The sequence below is a fragment of the Copadichromis virginalis genome, linkage group LG3 (genome assembly GCF_057382275.1).
Source record: "Copadichromis virginalis isolate Kocher_CV1m ecotype Utaka linkage group LG3, C_Virginalis_male_GT1.1, whole genome shotgun sequence".
NCBI lineage: Eukaryota > Metazoa > Chordata > Actinopteri > Cichliformes > Cichlidae > Copadichromis > Copadichromis virginalis.
In genome coordinates, this window is record NC_140620.1 from 53015260 (window position 1) to 53035731 (window position 20472).

The following is a 20472-nucleotide window of genomic DNA, read 5'->3' on the forward strand; positions in this document are numbered from 1 at the left end:
AAAGTTGTGCTTTAGTGCAGAGCACAGTCAGCATCAAAGCTCATTTTTGTGGTGCAAGTTTGTCTGACTCTCCCTTTGTTCTTTGTTGCAACGTCCTAAAACTTAGAGTGTGAAATGCTGTGTTTGGTTAGCACTGCTCATTATGGCATTACTTTGCTCTTGTCTGTTCAAAATACATTGGGCCTTACTTGCTGGTATTTGTATGAAATCGATACAAATATCGCTTGCAAATTAACCTGCAAAAAGTGAGCTTGCATGTAAAATTATAGTTGGATTTCTAAAATATGTGCACCATCCTATTCTGTACTAGAGCACATCTTGCTATAGTACAGGTAAAGTAATTCATAAAATATTTTTCCTTTATTATTTTTCAATGAAAACTGACACAGTAACATTTATATATATGTTTACTGTAAAATTCTGATCTGATATTTGAGTGGGACGAGCCAGCCGGGTCATGTTAGGCTGACCTGTGACATCATCAAGTACACTCGTGTTCAAATTGTACAAAAATCGTGCTACGTTCTCAGGAAGTCCGGACTCCTGTGTGAACTTATGAAGAGTACAGAGTTGTGTACGTGAGTATTGAGAAATGGCCCTTAATAGAGTGGGGTTACATGCGGTGATGCTAGCATTAGCCATGTTAGCACGTTAGCTTCAACAGGTGGTCAGGCTGAGTCCACAGGCGCGCACTCGGAGGTTTAGCTCTCTGTTTCACTGCAGGGTCCCTTTCCTTCTTCACCTATCTCAATCACATATCTCTATTAAATCTTTGTCAGGTAGAGTGTAAAGTGGCATTTCAAGGCTGAATGGCCTTTGTACAAGCACACGCACTTCTTAGCAGAGCAAAGCTATGAGCACAAACAGCAGTGTAGAAAAATCCAGGCAACAAGTCTATGTCTGTCCAACCAATCTCAGAGCTCCTTACATTGCGCTGTGTGGCTAATTTGCATTGCTTTAGGATCTCATAAATGAGATAAAAAAAATCTAAAATCTAATCTGAAAGCTAATCCAGAAGGTAATCCAATAGTTAATCCCAAAACTAGTCTATTTGCTAAAATAATAGCTAAGATGTGAGCTAACAGGAAAGGAACATGGATTTTGAAATGAGGAGTGGAATCGCCATTGGCCATTGGAATCGTTAGAAATAATCCTTAGATTTTTTAATCTGTTTACTTATTTCTCTTATATAAATTGTGTTTTTAAAAAGATTTTGAAAATCAGTTTTTTAATTTGGAAATTGAAAATGATTTTTGAAATGAGATTTTTCTTGCGAGCTGGATTTGAAGTATTTATTAATGGATTGAAAAGTCATTTTAAAATATTGACTTAAAAATAGTGTTTTTAAATTACATTATTAACTAAGAAATTACTTTAGTAAGGTTTACAATTGCATAATTTATTGTACAATTCATTATTTAAGCAGATAATTCTTTATTTCTATGCATGTGTCAGGGTTTCTGGGTCGTTGACCCAGTATTTTCAGTTCACGTTCACTGTTTATCTACTGCCTGTTCCACTTCCTGTTTTATTGTGTTAGCCTTGGTCTGTGTGCATTATGTTCAGTCCTCTTCCCATTTATCATTAGTTCATTATATTCAGCTGTTCACTCACCTGTCTCCAATCGTTGTCATTGTTAGTCATGTATTTAAGCCCTCTCTTCCCTTCAGCCCTTGTGGTGTCATTGATGTTATGTTGTCGTTTCCGCCTGCGTTCAGTCAGCTAGCCATTCAGTCCTTTCTTCATTCAGTCAGCCTCCAGCCAGCCATTTCCTACCTCTGTTCTGTTTGTTCATTCCATCGGCAATAAACACCCACCTTCACCTACCTACCTGTGAGTCCAGCGTTTGGGTCCTCCTCCTCTCATCCACGACACAAATCCTGACAGCATGCGGCTCTTGTGGTCCTCCATACCACAGTGGTTTATTGCTGTAAGGTTTTGAGGTCAAATTTAAAAGGTCTAATTGACTTATAATCAAATCCACGTCTTTAAGGATCACATTGTCATCACATTGTCTGGAAATCAATAATAGTTATGATGTCTAACGTGTGTCAACTATAACGTGAGGTATTATTTCCTGTCCTAAAGCAGTGTTTCTGAGGTGTCACAGATCAATTATGGTTCCTTTTGTGCCACAACTAGAACTATGGAGATACCAAAAGCCCATGTTTGTATATGTTTGTGAGTTGCAAATTCACCGTTAGTTATTATGCTATAGATGTAGAATTGGCGTGACATTGTACTGATGTATTCTTTACACTCTTTATTGTCCATGATTGGGCTTCTGTGAGTAGGATTTTCTTCTAGTGAATAGAGTTCTTTGTACATTTTCCTATTTGTTGGCATCCATCACACCAACCCTCTGCATCCCTTCTTCACCATATTGATTAATTGTCTTCCAGGTCTTCCTGACTTTGTCACGCTTGTCGGCTTGACAAAAGCCGACAGACAAAACTGAGACATAGCCGTCTCAGTTTTGTCTAACTTATTTGAACCGTCCCGCCGATGTTTTCATTTCTAATCTTGTCCATCTTGGTCATTCCCAATGTAAAAATGTGAATCTCGAGTTTAGCCACCACAATCCCCCCGCCCAACTCAATTACTCAAACACCAAAACCATAGTAAACCCAAAGACTAAGAAAACATTTACTTGCATATATTACATAGTGTGTTACCAGTGGTGGCCAACCACTTTCAGATAGCTTGCATCTGTTATTCTTGTTTTCTGACCTAAACCATGCAGTGTCTTCCTCAGACATAAGTAACAGATAACTGTTGTTATATAAATATTGTTGTTCATATTCAGGTTATGTAAATATTGTCTACAGTTTGTGGTTGAGTGGTGTTGAATGACCTCATGATGTTATTATACTTAGAAGTTCTAAGTTCCAGAGTCATATGGAGAGAGAATGTAGCACTGTTCACAACATCACTGACCTCTGTGGGAGTAAAGTTTAGGTAGCTGCTCTCTATTGTGTTGGCACATGGCATTGAAGAAGTGGAAGAATTATATCCTTAAATCTACTTACAGCACTTTCAGAAATATATCTACTCTAATGAAAGTTATTCCCCACTGCTGTGTAGCCTGTTTTTGTAAGTTTCAATGTTATTAAGCAATGGTCTGACTTTTCAGGGGATACTGTTAAGTGTTTGGTTTCTACACCATATAGCACAAGATGCAGAATATGATTAAAGCGGTGGGTGGGCTCATTTACATTTTGAGTGTAGCTAATTAAATGCAGTGTTTAGGCTGTTGTTTTCAGCATCTACGTGAATGGTAAAATCACTCACTATCATATTTTTGTATTAAGTCAGCAGTTCGGAAAGACTCAAACTGGTCAGTCAGGGCTCAACCACCGTGTCTGATATCTTCTTTGCTTTTTTCCTATGGACGGTTCATTTGTTCCTCCATGCCTGAAAATCAATGGATTAGAGATGGGGGCAATCCCTGGTCCACATACTCAGATGAAAAACGGGCCTTTAGAATTTTTAAGAAAAATGTGTACAAAGAGTTGATTGATCAGTGCTGTTTTCTTTATTTATGAACAGTTTTATTTTTTATTTTTGCCTCAATCATGAAGTCTAACACTATTGGCTGCTCTGAACATGTGATCATCTTTCCTTAAAAGACATACTGTGACACTTCTGCTTGGCCAATCACACACAGTCTTCTCTAACAAGAGTGGAGACGGGTTTGAGATTCTTTTCATTCAGCAGGATTATGTAAAGACAATGACACCTATGAAGTTTGTCTTTTGTCTAACATGTTTGCTCTTAGGGGAAATGGGTGAGTTTATGGTTTTGAAACTGCAGTCTGAATATATTTCCATGCTTTTAAGGGTCTACAAAAATGTATTTGCTCTGTGTTTTATTTTACTTCAGCTCAGGTGAACAACCAGGAGTTCTTCTCGTCTGGTCATCAAGAAAGACGTTTCATATCAGTTAGAACTGGGGACAGCGTGACTTTGCATTGTTACAGTAAAAATGGTGTAACTCCACGGTTTTACTGGTATAAGCAAACATTGGCAGAGAAACCAAGACTCATTTCTACCTTCTATGTATATGAACAAAATGCCACATTTCACAGTGAATTCAAGAGTGATCCACGCTTCACCCTGGATACTCAAACAGGTCAAAACAACTTAATAATCTCAGATGTGCGCATTTCAGACTCAGCAACTTACTACTGTATATGTTCCTATTTACACACATCAACATTTTCAGAGAGCATTACTGTTGGTGTTAAAGATTCAGATTTGAACATCAAGGCTGTGGTCCAACAATCAGCTTCTGAAACCATCCAACCAGGAAGCTCTGTGACTCTGAACTGTACAGTATACACTGGGACTTGTGATGGAGAACACAGTATATACTGGTTCAAAGACTCTGAAGAATCTCATCCAGGACTCATTTACACCCATGGAGGCAGGAATGATCAGTGTGAGAGGAAAGCCAACAGAAGAACACACACCTGTGTCTCTAACTTGACAATGGAAAGCCTGAATGTGTCTCATGCTGGGATCTACTACTGCGCTGTCGCCTCATGTGGACACATACTGTTTGGAGGAGGAACCACGCTGGTGTTTGGAGGTAAGTAGCAGTATATAACCCAAATCTGTGACTGTTATTTTATTATCTATCTTAAAAGAAAACCTAAAATATAGAGAAGTCTGTGCTCAGAATTCTTGGCTCTTTACAGATGAGGTAAAATCTCTTGTCTTGGTGTACGTCTTGAGTGGAGCATTGACTTTCACCTCCACCCTGGTTGTTTTACTGGCTTTTCTTCTCTACAAGATGAGCAAAAGAAACCACTTAAAATCAGGTACTGGAAAAAAGTGCTGCATTTGACAGCTTTTATTCACTGATTTGGACTTTTAAGTGAGACTGCTGTTTTTGTATTTTACATTCAGGCCATCAACAAGCAAGACTTTCAACTCCCTCTGCAGAGGTACGTTTCATCTGTTCAGATTAACGTAATATTGAAAAATAGTTTAGCACATATTACTTTGAAAATTTTTTTTCCAGAAACTGTAATTTGATCTACCTCTCAAATTTGTTTTTACCAGGGTAGCCATGATGCAGACAACCTCCACTACGCTGCTTTAAGCATTAACCTGCCCAACAGATTGAAAAGACAGAGGAAAACTCAGAATGAATGTGTTTACTCTAGTGTCAAGCAGTAGGTTATATTTTCTCCACTCTAGTGAGACAAAAAATCCACACTGTCACGGGGTTTGTGTTTTTGGTTTAAGTTATACTCTGTGGATTATGGTTTTCTGTTTGTAATATATTTATAGATGCTGGTTTCTAGGTTTCTGTTCTGTTTCTGTGCCTCCTCTTTGTTCTTGGTAAAGGTTTAATTCTGTTCTCAGTGAGTTGTATGCTTAGTCTTAGTTTCTGTCTTTATGTCGTCCCTGTGTTCAACGTCTAGTTACTTTTGTCTCTGCGCTTAAGATTCCCTCTGTTCCAGAGTCTGTCAAGTCTGCATCTTCGCAGATCTTTCATGTGTTAGGCTATGTCCTCTCTATTTTTGGTAATTCCACACCGGTGGAAACCCAAACAAAACAGGCATTAAGAGGCTCTAATGTGGCCCATGTCACCCCTACTTGCGGCCCGCATAATGACGTGACGAAATACTTTTAAAAAATATTGTTCAAAAATGTATTAATATGGAGGCAATATGCAGAGTGTTACAGGCATAGCCCTAAAGAATGCCTCATAGGCCCAGTTGTAAGTAAAAGCTATTAAGACTCGACTGTACACTGTGTTCGTGTTTTCCTCCGAAGCAATAAGTTGGAGCAGCCTTTCAACTCCTCTCTCTGTCTCTCGCTAGCAAAGTTGACCCAGACAACAAAGTAAAGCTAGTTTTCAGCTACGAGCCCGACATGAACCCGATGCATTAGCCAGAGGTCCCTTTACTATGGTTCGGAGCTGCGGACCTGTTTTATATACGCGTGAAACAGTTTTCTATACGAGATCGCTGCAAAAACTGCAGCCTTACCTAATGTCCACCTACTGTTACTCATTTTATATTAAGATTTAAAAATCCAGTTGTTATTGGTATGGCGAGTTATCATCAGTAATAGTAATAATTCACACAGCAATAGTACATTCATGTAGTTGTAAAAAGCATGATAATATATTAAGTAATCCAGAGTATTCAGAATACGTTACTCTCATTGAGTAACGTAACGGAATACATTACAAAATACATTTTGGGGCATGTATTCTGTAATCTGTAGTGGAATACATTTTAAAAGTAACCTTCCCAACACTGTTCTTAATAAACATAGCATACATGCATGCCTGGATAAAGACAAATAAGTGAGATGTTAGGTTAGGATGCTTTTATTTTTATTTTAGTAAACATTCAAAACCTACACAGCTGGGGTTTGGAAGAGAATAGAACAAATATTTCAAATATCATCGGATCATTTTTGGAGCAGCCTTCCAGATCTCCACGTAGTAACATGCTTTTTTTAGACTTGAGTGTTTTCCCACCTGTTCCCCATCCTCTTGTTTCCCTGCCCATGTCTTTAAGCCCTGTGTAGTCCTCTGTTGCTGGTTTGTCTGCTTGTCATCCTCTCTGTTCATTTGCGTTGTTCCCTCTGTGGGTTAGGTTTTTTCTAGTTCTTTGTCTCAGGTTACATGTTTCTTGTTAGCTTTCCCAGTTTAGGTCTTTCTTAGTTTAAGTCACTGCCATTCTCTACTTTTCTTTGTACTTCATCCACACCGAAAATAAAGCTCACTCAGTGTATGCCAGTTATCAGTTCCTGCACTTGGGGCCTTCCCTCATCACTCCACATGTCTGCCACTGCAGCTGTGACACATGCATTCATTAGATGTTGACATCCAAATTGTGTGCACAATAAAGTTTACTGCGTTTTTCAGTCTTTAACAATGTGTAATATGATCTGGAGCTTTTGTGTTTCTTTTTTTAAATAAACCTGTAGTTATGTTGTTGTATATTATAGTCACCTCTTTCTATTTTGTAATCAATATTCTTGAACTCACTTAAAGAAAATGATGTGTGGTTGTTGTTGAGTCTGCGCTTCCACAGGCTCTGCTAGTTTAGAGACTTATTCCTCATGAAGAACGAAAATAAGACAGAACATCTTCAACCGGTCTTTTACTCGCTAACGAGGGAGAGCTTGGTCAGAGCCAGGCTGTGGAGCTAAACGCTCCTCACCTGTGTCCAAACCAAGTCCTTCAAAGAGCAGGGCCCCATTTCAGGAAGCCGGTTTAGAAAACTTAGAGTGAAAAATGATACTCAGGGTTGAGTAACCCCGAACTGTCCAACTCGGAATATTCGGTTTCAGAAAGGCTGATAACAATTAGTTCAATCAACGCGGAGTTGCTTTAACCCCAAGTGAAGCGCGCGCACGAGGATACATAAAGCCCTGATAAGCGGAGCACAGAGTAAGTGAGTCACCATGGAGACGGAGGGAAAGAAGGCGCGGTCAATGTATTTTACAGCGCTTGAGGCCGAAATTCTAATGGCAGCATATGCCGATAACATTCAAATTTTGCAGAAAAAAAGGTAACACAGCCTCAGCTGCAAAAGAAAGGGAGCATGCATGGCAAAACATAGCCGACAGAGTCAATGCGTGAGTGTTAATATAAACATTGATCTAGGGATTCCCACCCATTTAATACGTTATTTTATCATATGTTATTTTATTTGTTATTTTATACATTTTATGTTGTGATGTGATGTGAGCGCAGGTGCAACCCAACAGGCCCCAAACGTTCCTGGCAGCAAGTAAAAATGAAATATAAAAATATAGTCCAAACAGGTAAGGTGAAATTGTATTATGAGCCATAGTGCTTGGTCTGTTTGTCCGATGTAAATCGATTGCAGTTAGAGGCTACATTAATTTTCTTTCTGTAAGCACTTATTGAAATTATCTGAGCACATTACAAGTACATATTTGCTTACTCTGTATGCTCAAATGTGACCCGTTATAGCCAACAGAAAAAAAGCGGAGGCCCGAAAAACAGGTGGGGGTCCTCCACCACCACCACTCACAGAGGCTGAGCAGTTGGCCCTCAGCCAAAACAGTGGGCGCCCTGTGGCTGAAGGCATCTCTGTGGGGACATCCTCTGAGTCAATAACCCCGCAAGACACAAGTGCCTACATAGGGGGTAAATTCAAAATAATACATGATGTGCATACATCCTTTCTTCACAGTCACCTTTGCAGTGCTGCTCATTCATTTGATAAACTCTTCACCATAATGAATTTGTTTGTAGTGAAGTTATTTTCCTACTGATTTTGCCTTCCCTCAGTCTTGGTTGTCTTTGAGAGCATAATGACAATGAAGTGTAAGCTGAGTGCTATATGTTTGTTAATTGCCATTTGGTCCCTTGTAAGTTATAAGTGACCTGTATAAAACTCATATTCTATCAGTTGATGGTGATGGTGTACTGCATCTGGTGCAGCCTCCTGTTGAGCCAGACCAACATGCAGTTGTGAGTAATACTCCACAGATTATATGAGTTTACAGTAGAACAGCAATGTTGTTTATTTCTTTACTGCAGGAAAATAATGAAGAAACATTGACAGCTGTTACAGAGGAGGAAGCAACAGAGACACTTTATGAGGTTTACATCTTTTAATACTTTGTGTACAGGAAATACAGGCGACCAATAAAGCCAGTTGAACAGAAAATCTGTTTATTCGTCTTTCAACATGTTGAGGTGATGGGTCAAAAGAAATGATTGTGACATATGGTGTCTCTGACTGCGCTTCCATCTTGTATGTCCGTGGGAGGGTCAGGATGTTCATGGTTTGGATCACTGCTGATGTTTGGTTCAGAAGGACAGTGTTCTCCTCTAATTGTGGCAATGTTGTGAAGAATCACACATGCCACAATAATGTCACATGCCCTTTCTGGGGTGACCCCGAGTCTTTGCAGGCACTGGAACCGGGCCTTAAGCATTCCGATAGTCATTTCAATTCTGGCTCTTGTCCTGCAATTAGCCAGATTATATCGCTGCTGTGGGCCCGGTTCAGGGTCAGGGTAAGGGGTAAGCAAATAGGGTAAACATGGATACCCCCTATCACCAAGCAAGTAGCCAGTGAACTCTCCTAAGACAGAAGGATACACTTCAGTTCAAATGTCCCTGAAGCAATTGGTCTTTATATATTTTAAAGTATTTTCAACTCACCATGTCCAAATTTTGTGCTCAGTGTACATTCATGGAATATTTGTGAGTCATGGACAGAGCCTGGCCACTTGGCTTCCACATTTGTGATAATGTTGGCAGCATCACATATGATCTTCACAGTGCAGAGAACACAAATTAGCATCCATTACTATAATGAAATAATTTGTTAGTTTGAAATGCTACAGGGAACTATGTACCTGTACATTAATGCTGTGGAAAGACTTCCTGTTCACATAGTCTCCTTCATTTACTGAAGGAGCAATGATTGGAATGTGAGTGCCATCTGTACAGCCAATCACGCCTGGGAACCGTGAAAATAAATGTAAAATTTAAGTAGTAGTCCAAGCATCACCACATCATAAATTAAGTTTTGGTCATCCTGCTACCTGCAATTTTGTGGAATCCCTCTTTGATAAATCTTGTGGGTCTATGACCGGGGAACACCACAAACGAGTGCAGGAGACGTTTCAGTGCAACTGTAACATTCCTGACTGCCCGACAGACGGTAGCCTTGGAAACGTGCTCAGCGTCACCAATATTGTACAGAAAGCTCCCGTTTGCAAAGAAACGGAGTGCGGTACAAAGAATATGTAATGGACTGAGCGCATGTCCGCGATGTGTCACATGCGCAATATATGGCCTGAGGATGTTATCCAAATAACTTATTGATTGTGCTGAGAAATGGTAACGTTCGCACAGGAAATCATCAGGTAATGATAAAATGTCCATACGCGCTCTGATCACTCTCTCCCGGCGGAGAGCTCTGCGGAGTATTTGGGCTTCAAGATCTACTGGCTCTTCAAGGAAGGGACACGCCCTGTCTGACACTTCCTACTGTCAGGTTTCCGACAAAGAGGCGGGGACAGTCAGGGTTAGTTGTAGTAAACCTGCTAGGGGGCAGGTTAGCTTCACGGAGTGTGTCGTCATAGTGACTCACTCAGGCTTCAGCTGAACTCGCTTTGTGAAACCGAAAACCCAGAGTTTTCGTTAACTCAGGGTATACTTAGTCAGACTTTGCACTAAACCGGCTTCCTGAAATAGGGCCCAGCTCTCCTCGTAGCCTTTTTATTGACAAACTGTTACAATACACAACACAACACAAGCACCTCCCACCGTAAAACCCCCTTGGTTTGTGTGTATGCATGTGCAAGAACGTGTGTGTGTGTGTGTGTGGCATGGAGGTGCGTTTGTGTGACCTCCTGCTCACCAAAAGGATCATAAAAGCAGGAAGCTTACAACACAAGAAACAGATCTTTCAGATATGATGTGCCTAATAAAACCCACATCAGCCTCCTCCAGCACCAAATTAGCTGGAGAGGTGGTCAGAGACAAAGGAATGTCTTTGATCCTACAGTTTGAACTAAGACTTTACAAATTTAAGAAACACAATGACAACATTCAACAATTTGACTCCAACAGTTGTGGTCCTCTACGTGAGTTTTGGATGAGAATAAAGAAAACCAGATCTTCAACCAGGCCTGATTCTTAATTCAATTCAATTCAATTTTATTTATATAGCGCCAAATCACAACAAAACTCGCCTCAAGGCGCTTCATAGATACAGAGAAAAACCCAACAATCATATGACCCCCTATGAGCAAGCACTTTGGCAACAGTGGGAAGGAAAAACTCCCTTTTAACAGGAAGAAACCTCCGGCAGAACCAGGCTCTGGGAGGGGCGGCCATCTGCTGCGACCGGTTGGGGTGAGAGAAGGAAGACAGGATAAAGACATGCTGTGGAAGAGAGACAGAGATTAATAACAGATATGATTCAATGCAGAGAGGTCTGTTAATACATAGTGAGTGAGAAAGGTGACTGGAAAGGAAAAATTCAGTGCATCATGGGAATCCCCCGGCAGCCTACGTCTATTGCAGCATAACTAAGGGAGGATTCAGGGTCACCTGGTCCAGCCCTAACTATATGCTTTAGCAAAAAGGAAAGTTTTAAGCCTAATCTTGAAAGTAGAGATCGTGTCTGTCTCCTGAATCCAAACTGGAAGCTGGTTCCACAGAAGAGGGGCCTGAAAACTGAAGGCTCTCCCTCCCATTCTACTTTTAAATACTCTAGGGACAACAAGTAGGCCTGCAGAGCGAGAGCGAAGTGCTCTAATAGGGTGATATGGTACTACAAGGTCATTGAGATAAGATGGGGCCTGATTATTTAAGACCTTGTATGTGAGGAGCAGGATTTTGAATTCAATTCTGGATTTAACAGGAAGCCAATGAAGGGAAGCCAAAACAGGAGAAATATGCTCTCTCTTTCTAGTCCCTGTCAGTACTCTTGCTGCAGCATTTTGGATTAGCTGAAGGCTTTTCAGCGAGTTTTTTGGACATCCTGATAATAATGAATTACAGTAGTCCGGCCTGGAAGTAATAAAAGCATGAACTAGTTTTTCAGCGTCACTCTGAGACAGGATATTTCTAATTTTAGAGATGTTGCGCAAATGGAAGAAAGCAGTCTTACATATTTGTTTAATATGTGCGTTGAAGGACATATCCTGGTCAAAAATGACTCCAAGGTTCCTCACAGCGTTACTGGAGGCCAAGGTAATGCCATCCAGAGTAAGAATCTGGTTAGATACTATAATTCTAAGCTTTTCAGGGCTGAGTACAATAAACTCAGTTTTATCTGAATTAAGAAGCAGAAAGTTAGCGGCCATCCAGGTCTTTATGTCTTGAAGACATTCCTGCAGTTTAACTAATTGGTGTGTGTTATCTGGCTTCATGGACAGATAGAGCTGAGTGTCATCAGCATAGCAGTGAAAATGTATGCTATGTCTTCTAATGATGCTGCCTAAGGGAAGCATGTATAATGTAAACAGAATTGGTCCTAGCACTGAACCCTGTGGAACTCCATAATTAACCTCAGTGTGTGAAGAGGACTCTCCATTTACATGCACAAATTGGAGTCTATTAGATAGATATGATACAAACCACTGCAGTGCAGTACCTGTAATACCTACAGCATGTTCTAATCGCTCTAATAGGATATTATGGTCGACAGTATCGAACGCTGCACTGAGGTCTAGCAGGACAAGCACAGAGATGAGTCCACTGTCAGAGGTCATAAGAAGATCATTTGTAACCTTCACTAAAGCTGTTTCTGTGCTGTGATGAGCTCTGAAACCTGACTGAAACTCTTCAAATAAACCGTCCCTCTGCAGATGATCTGTTAGCTGTTTGACAACTACTCTTTCAAGGATTTTTGATATGAAAGGAAGGTTGGAGATTGGCCTATAATTAGCTAAGACTGCTGGGTCTAGAGATGGCTTTTTGAGTAAAGGTTTAACTACAGCCAGCTTGAAGGCCTGTGGTACATAGCCGATTATTAGAGATAGGTTGATCATATTTAAGATCGAAGAATTAATTAATGGCAGGACTTCTTTGAGCAGTTTTGTAGGAATGGGGTCTAAAAGACACGTTGATGGTTTGGAGGAAGTAATTAAGTTTCCTAGATTGTGAATCCGTGGCTCCTGCTTTATCTGAGTTTTATATTGTTCCGTTTTTGGAAAGTATTCAGTATTAAAATTGCCTTTTTGAGTTCACTTAATGCTTAATGAGTCCTGCATTTGTTTCCTACCACTCAGCTGTTTCTGGACAGTTAAAGTGTGAATGATGTCCTTTTGTCTGTGTTAACCTGGCGGCAAAATGGCCACCTGTTCAGGGTGTACCCCTAATTTCACCCTATGGCAGTCGGGATATGCTCTGCAACCATGAATTGGACAAGCATTAGAAAATAAAGAACAAACGAAGGGAAAGAAAGAAAGGTAGAAAGTGTGTCTTGTGATTGTCTCATTATTGTATGCTTTCTTCTTCTATTTATTGCCTGTATGTTTAGGATTGACATGCCATTTTCTTTCTTTCTCTCTTCCAAGTTTTCCCTCTCTAAAATATCACAGAAGTGCCTCTGGAGACAGCTCTTCTAATTCCTCAAGCCTTCTACAGCAAGTTAGATAAAAACCACTGTGTGTTTTCTCACACAGTGCTCACTAGTGTTTAGAATCATTTGTCTCACTTACTCAGCAGATGCATCAAAGATTTCTTACCTTGTTCACCTCCTCAGAGGAAGGACTCTCAGATGGGCTTAGGCCATTCTCAACTACAGCAAGGATTTGTGTTGTGCTGAGTTTACCAGTGACTTCAAAGGTGTCTTTGATGAGGTAATTAACCCAATGCTGCACCATATGGCTGCAACAACAGCTTGTTTGTTCAGTTAGCAACAAGAGCAGATAAGTGTGGCTGATTACATTCTGGAGTACGCTGGTTGGGAAGACAAGGCTCTTTGTGGTGTATACGTGGCATAAATCCTCATATGAGAGATAAATTAACCACTAAAACCTGTACAAATCCCATGATGCAAACATTCTTCTGATTTATCTGCACTGTGATTAATGATCACCATCCTTAAACTGTTCCCACAAAGTTGGAAGCATGAAATTGTCCAGCATGTCTTGGTGTGCTGAAGCATTAACAGTTCTATCACTGGGGTTGTGCTGAGCTCCTGAAAAAACAACCCCACATCATAATCCCACTCCACTACACAGTGCCTTATGCCACTGCATCCAACACGTTGGAGTGAAATAGGTTATATAAGGCTTTGATGCAGCTGCTTAGGCATGGAACCCATTACTTGAAAAAGTAGTTCAGTAGTTCAATTGTTAGTGTCACAACGAGACTGAACGGACTCACGCGCAGGCTCTGGGTTGGGAACAATAAAGAGTCTTTATTTACACTCTCCACCTTCACCTCCAAATACCAAGTTGTATTTGCACTTTAATCAGCTGATTTCAATTAATGTGTCAGAGGAAGAACATAGAGAACAGTCTACAACATGAATATGGGTATTACTTTTACTTGTATTGCACAAACGGACAAGAACACGATGGTAAAGTGCAAACTTCCCGAGCACAAAATTACACCAAAACTAGGTCTAATTACTAAAAAGACAGTAAATATAGACAGAGGCCTGATAGTATTGCAGTTACCAAACTTACAGAAAAACAACAAGGGAATCAAAACGGGTATCCAAAACTCAACCTGACAAAAAAAGGAGTAAAACCTTCAAATTACAGAAAATCCTAAAACCAAATTCACAAACACAAACTTTAGATAACAAAAAATTATATATATATATATATATATATATATATATATATATATGTATATATATATATATATGTATATGTGTGTATATATATGTATATATATATATATATGTATATATATATATATATGTATATGTGTGTATATATATGTATATATATATATATGTATATATATATATATATATATATATATGTGTGTATATATATGTATATATATATATATGTATATATATATATATATATATATATATGTGTGTATATATATATATATATATATATGTGTGTATATATGTGTGTGTATATATATATATATATATATATATATATATATATATATATATGTGTATATGTGTGTGTATATATATGTAGGATATTTAATGAGTTAACATCTAATATATCTCACCACTGATCTGTGGTCTAAACCTTCTATTTTCTTTTCTCAGCTACTAAGTTTAACACTACAGACGTCAATGATCATGTGATCTAGTTTTCCATATACTGGGTAACTTCTGATTGGCCAGTAAGATCTAATCATCACTCTTAAAAGTGAAGAGTCGCCATTCTTTTATTCAGTACGACTGTTTGGAACAATGGCATCTGCACACATTGTCTTCTACCTGATGTGTTTGTTCTTGGGTGTAATTGGTAAGTTTGTGTTTAACCACAATCTAATTATTTTAAGGTATTTTTTCTCAGCTGCCATGTTCCACAATGTGTATTTGCTTTGTCTTTCATTTCACCACAGATCAGAAGAACAACCTGCGTTTCTCCTCCTCTGTTCATGAAGAAGCACGTTTTATATCAGCTAAATCTGGAGACAGAGTGACTTTACATTGTTACTATGAACACATTGTTTCTGCACGGTTTTACTGGTATAAACAAACTTTAGGAGAGAAACCAAAACGTATTTCTAACTTCCATATATCAGAACACTATTTAGTAAAATTTCATGGTCCATTCAAGAATAATGCACGCTTCAGACTAGATAATGAAAAAGGAAAAAAACACTTGATTATCTCAGACTTAAGTGTTTCAGACTCAGCAACTTACTACTGTATATGTTCCTATTTCTACACATTAATGTTCTTAGAGACCATTATTGTCAGTGTCAATGATTCAGATTTAAACATACGAGCTTTAGTTCATCAGTCAGCATCTGAGACCATCCAGCCAGGAGGCTCTGTAAGTCTGCACTGTATGGTTCACACTATGCTGAGCTGTGATGGAGAACACAGTGTTTACTGGTTCAAAGACTCTGAAGATTCTCAGCCAGGACTCATTTACACCCATGGAGTCAGGAATGGTCATTGTGAGAGGAAAGCTAACAAAAGAACACACACCTGTGTCTATAACTTGAGAACGGAGAGCCTGAATGTGTCTCACACTGGGATCTGTGCTGTTGTCTCATGTGGACACATACTGTTTGGAAACGGGACCAAGGTGGACTTTGGGGGTAAGTCACTTTTCCAGCAGAGGTGACTCACATGGTATTATAAATAGGAGCAGATCATATTTGATGAACTGAAGATGAAAAGCTAAAAAGCTCTGTCACTTCTAGGATTTACAGTTCGTGGAGATTCTGCTGCCCTGATGTATTTCTTAAGCGCAGCTTTAACACTCACCACCATCATCAGTGTGTTATCAACTTTTTTAGTGTATAAGATGAAAAGAAGTAACAATTGCCAATTTAAAGGTTAGAATTTTCGTTCATATTTTACTGTTGTGTTTAATAATAGTGGCATTTAAGTTTAAATCATTTCCTTTTTTTCTCAGCAGAGTCAAACACAAACGATTCTGTAAATTTAGAGGTGAGTTTTAAAGTGTGGAAGTTCATGTGTTTTTAGAAAATTACATTTCTTGTTGAATTGTTATTTTGATTCTTTTGGTGTCCAGAGCACCCAAGAGGACAACCTTCATTATGTTGCTTTGAGAAAAAGTAGGACGAAAGGAGCAAGAAGACAGAGAAGCAACACCCAGGATACATGTGTGTACTCCGGTATAAAGTAAACATAGTAGAAATGATGATTCTTAGTATTACCTTTCTAACTGATTTAACTGCTAACAGAATTTGATCACTTGCATATGTTTGAAATTCCTGTAAATGTAATTCCAGTAGATAATTTGTTTTGGATTTTGGGTTTGATGTATTTTTGAAGTTCTGTAATTTTTAGTTGTCTCTTTGAAGTTGTTGTTGTGTTGACTATTTTTTATCATTTGAAGTTTTGATTCTTAATTTTGGTGAGTTTAATATTGGTTACTTCCATATTTTATTGTTGTATGCTTGTGATATGATTAGGTTTTTGTGGTGGTATTTACTGTATTCAAATGATGAGGCTTAGTTTTTGTGTAAAAATGTAAAATATTATTGTGGGTAGTAGTATCCCAAGTGTTCCCGTTTATAATGACTTTCTCCTGTGTGTTATTTCTGATCAGTTTAACATTCCCAGTTAGCATTTATAGTCCTGTCTTCCCTTTCTTCTTCGTCTCTGTGGTTGTATATCTCCAACCTCTGCTCCCTCTGGTTTCTGAGGATCTCTAAAATGATTTTTTTCTATTTTGTAATTCTGTTTGCAACCTAATAAAAGATTAGCTTTCTGTCTGCCTTCAGTCCTACACTTTCATCATTAATTCTTCAAACTGTGACAAGCTTGGCATCATTCACATGAAGGATAAACACACTGTATTTGTAAAGTACTTGAAACATGGAAACATAAAACTGTACTCAAATGGCCTCCACAGTCATCAGATTCCAATCCCAAAGAGCATCTTTAGGATGTGGTGGAATGGGAGATTCACATTGGGGATGTGCAGATTCCAAATATACAGCAGATGCTATCATATCAGTATGGACCAATATGTCTGAGCAAGGTTTTCAGCACCTTGTTGAATCGATGTTTTGAACAGTTAAAGCAGTTCAAATCAGTGTTGGATACTGATACACAGAATGAAATTCAATGTCAATTCAGTTTTATGTAAATATTGCCAATTCAATCCAACAATCAACTCAAGGTGCTTTAAAATGTAAAGATCCTGCTTTAATAGAGAGTATCCCAACAATAATCCCCAATGAGCAGCAATACTCACTTTTAAAAGGAAGAAATCTCCAGCAGAACCAAGCTGGGGAAGGCTTTGGAAAAATGGAGCTATAGAGGAGAAAATGGAAGAGCACAGAAAGACTAAGTTGGCCGGGACAGGTCCTTCCCTCTCTCTTACCTCTTCTATTTAAGTAGTAGTGTGACAGCTCTTGGGTGTCAGATTATTGTCTCAGTCTCAGGTGGTAACACATCAACCATTGTTTTTGTGCTACTTTGATTAGCAGGACATTCACGGATCGCCTTCTCTTCTGCTTCCTGCCAGTTCTTGACGCTCACTGCCCAACCATTCCCAGCCTGAAATTTTCTGTGCATCAATCTGCCTAACTTTCTATTTTACCTCAGTTCATTTTTCTGGGCCTCAGCCTCCCCGCTCACCTGCACTACCACCAGTCCACGTAGTCCCCACTTCAGTCTCCAGCCTTATGTATCCCACCTCGTTCCTATATTGTGAATATGTGACTCCCTCCTGGTTTATCTGAGTTTTGTATTTTTCTGTTTTTTGGAAAGTGTTCAGTATTAAAGCTGCCTTTTTGAGTTCACTTAATGCTTGATGGTAAATGGCCTGCATTTGTATAGCGCTTTACTCAGTCCCTAAGGACCCCAAAGCGCTTTACACTACATTCAGTCATTCACACACACATTCACACACTGGCAATGGCAAGCTACATTGTAGCCACAGCTGCCCTGGGGCGCACTGACAGAGGCGAGGCGAGGCGAGGCTGCCGGACACTTGATGAGTCCTTCATTTACGTCCTACGTTGCCTGCCACTCAGAGATGGACATCATTGTCACGTTCCTGGGTCTGTTGACCCAGAGTTTTATGTTTTACTTTATTTGGATGTTGATGTTTAAGTTATTTAGGTGCACTAAGTTTATTTGTTTATTAGATTCCCTTTATGTTTTCAACCCCAGTGTTACATCTCCATTGTCCTTTATGTGTTTCATGTCTGTATCACTTTTGTTATCAAGTTCATGTTGTCATGTCTGCTTTTCATTACGTTTCCTGTTTTATTTTGAAGAGTTCCTGTGTTCATTGTGTTTAGTTTTACACTTCCCCTGTGGCATTGTTATGGTTATTTGTTTATGCTGTTTCCCCACTGTGTTCCCACTTCCCTCATTAGTCTGCTGTGTGTATTTAGTCTGTGTTTTCTCATTCAGTCTATGTCAGGTTGTCTGTTGTTTTCTATGCCATGCTTCAAGGTTTCCATGTTCCACGGCTCAGGTATTCATGTCCAAGATTATCTGTGTTCTTATCAGGGTCTTTTATGTTGTGCTTTAGTTCACCCAGTTTAGGTTTCAGTTTTTCCCTTGCCCTCTTTGTTTGTAGTTTTTTTGCCAGCCCTCAATAAACAGCTCACTTTTTGTTTATATCAAGTTTTGTTTCATGCTCATTTGTGTATGCATTTTGGGTCCACTCCTCACTCCATACAGTCTGCCTCAGCGAGACTGTAACAATTATTCAGTGTCCAAAAATGGCTCTGTGTTAACCTGGCGGAAAAATGGCAACCTGTTCAGGGTGTAACCCTCCTTTCAGCCAATGGCAGTTGGGATATTCTCTGCAACTATGAATTGGAAAGTGAAGGAAAAAAAAGAAATGTAGAAACCAGAGACCAAGAGCCAACCCTCAGTTACACTTTGGGAGATTTGCAACAAGAGCAGAAGAGTGTGGCTGATTACGTTGTGTAATTTTGGGGGATTTTGGCAGAGTAAGCTGGTTGGGAACCAAGGCTCTCTGTGGTGTATACATGGCATAAATTATTATGAGAGATAAATTAAACACTAAAACGTGTACAGATCCCATGAGGCAAAAAAATCTCATTTATCTGCACTGTGATTAATGATCACCATCCTAAACTGTTCCCACAAAGGTGGAAGCATGAAATTGTCCAACTTGTCTTGGTGTGCTGAAGCATTAACAGTTCTATCACTGAGGCTGTGTTGAGATCCTGAAAAGCAACCCCACATCATAATGCCCCTCCACTAAACTTTACACTTGGTAGAGGGCAGTCAGGCAAGTACTGTTCTCCTCACACCTGGGAAGTCCAGACTTTACCATCAGATTGTCCGACGGACAAGTGTGATCTGTCCCTGCAGAGAAGACGTCTCCACTCCTCTGGCATCCAGTGGTGGCATGCCTTACGCCACTGCATCTGACGCGGTGCATTTAGATGTATGATGTAAGGTTTCGATGCAGCTGGTTTCCATGAATAAAAAAACCCACTCCATTAAAATTATGTCGTTCAATACTTCAATTTCTTGGAATTGTTAGTCTGTCTGGAAAATTGTGGTGCAGTGTACAGCATGGATATGAACTTTACTTTTATTTGTGTTGCACTAAAGGACGGGATCGTGATGGTAAAGTGCAAACTGCCCAAACACAAGATAACAAAAAAAACCTAGGCGTCATTGCTAGAAAACAGTAAATATAGGAAAAGGAAAGACCTAAAAATATTGTAGTTATGATTACGGTCAAGAGAGGTGCTGAGCTGTCAACTGATCACCAACTGGTGGTGAGTTGGATCAGGTGGCGGGGAAGGCTGCTGGACAGACCTGGTGCACCGAAATGTATAATGCCTGGCAGAAGCCTCTGCACAAGAGATCATCAACTCCAGAATCCAACAGAGCTTTGACAGCATTATGGGAGAAGGGAGCAGGAGATCGACAGATGGATTGGTATGGTGGCTCAGTTTACTGGTCGTTCTATGTCCCTACCCTCACTTATGGTTGGTTTATGGGTGAGGTGTTCCCAGCACCTACCACTGGGAGGAGACCAGGACATGCTTGAGATATTATGTCTCTTGGTATTTCCCGGTTCAGGCTGGAGGAGGTGGCCGGGGAGAGTGAGGTCTGGGTTTCTCTTCTTAGGCTTCTGCCCCCACGACCCAGTCAAAGATAAATGGATGAAAATGAATGGATGGATGGAAAGTTACAATTAAATAACAAAGGAATAAAATGGATATCCAAAACTCAACCTGACACAAACAAGAGTCACAACTTCAAATGACAGAAAATCCTAAACACAAATTCAAAAAGATAACAAAAAAATCCTACAATGTTTTTAACATGAAAACCATTAAAAAAGATAGTGGCGTATTTTGTGT

General features: G+C 39.5%; 2 protein-coding genes and 1 long non-coding RNA gene across 3 annotated transcripts; 2 read left to right on the forward strand and 1 right to left on the reverse strand.

The window, feature by feature from the left end:
- Positions 1-3732: 3732 nt before the first annotated feature.
- Positions 3733-5183, forward strand: LOC146715241 (uncharacterized). The gene is made up of 4 exons (XM_085452809.1): positions 3733-3787; positions 3883-4590; positions 4700-4835; positions 5072-5183. Exons 1-4 carry the CDS (start codon positions 3733-3735, stop codon positions 5181-5183), a joined length of 1011 nt encoding a protein of 336 aa, XP_085308935.1.
- Positions 5184-8655: 3472 nt separating this feature from the next.
- Positions 8656-10193, reverse strand: LOC146715242 (uncharacterized). Its single transcript, XR_014919339.1, has 2 exons — positions 9172-10193; positions 8656-9091 (listed from the first exon to the last, which is right to left on the reverse strand). It is a non-coding gene; the product is annotated as an uncharacterized LOC146715242 (long non-coding RNA).
- A 4673-nt stretch (positions 10194-14866) lies between these two features.
- Positions 14867-15974, forward strand: LOC146715243 (uncharacterized). The gene is made up of 3 exons (XM_085440965.1): positions 14867-14921; positions 15022-15729; positions 15835-15974. The coding sequence occupies exons 1-3, from the start codon at positions 14867-14869 to the stop codon at positions 15972-15974; spliced, it is 903 nt and encodes a 300-aa protein (XP_085297091.1).
- Positions 15975-20472: the final 4498 nt, after the last annotated feature.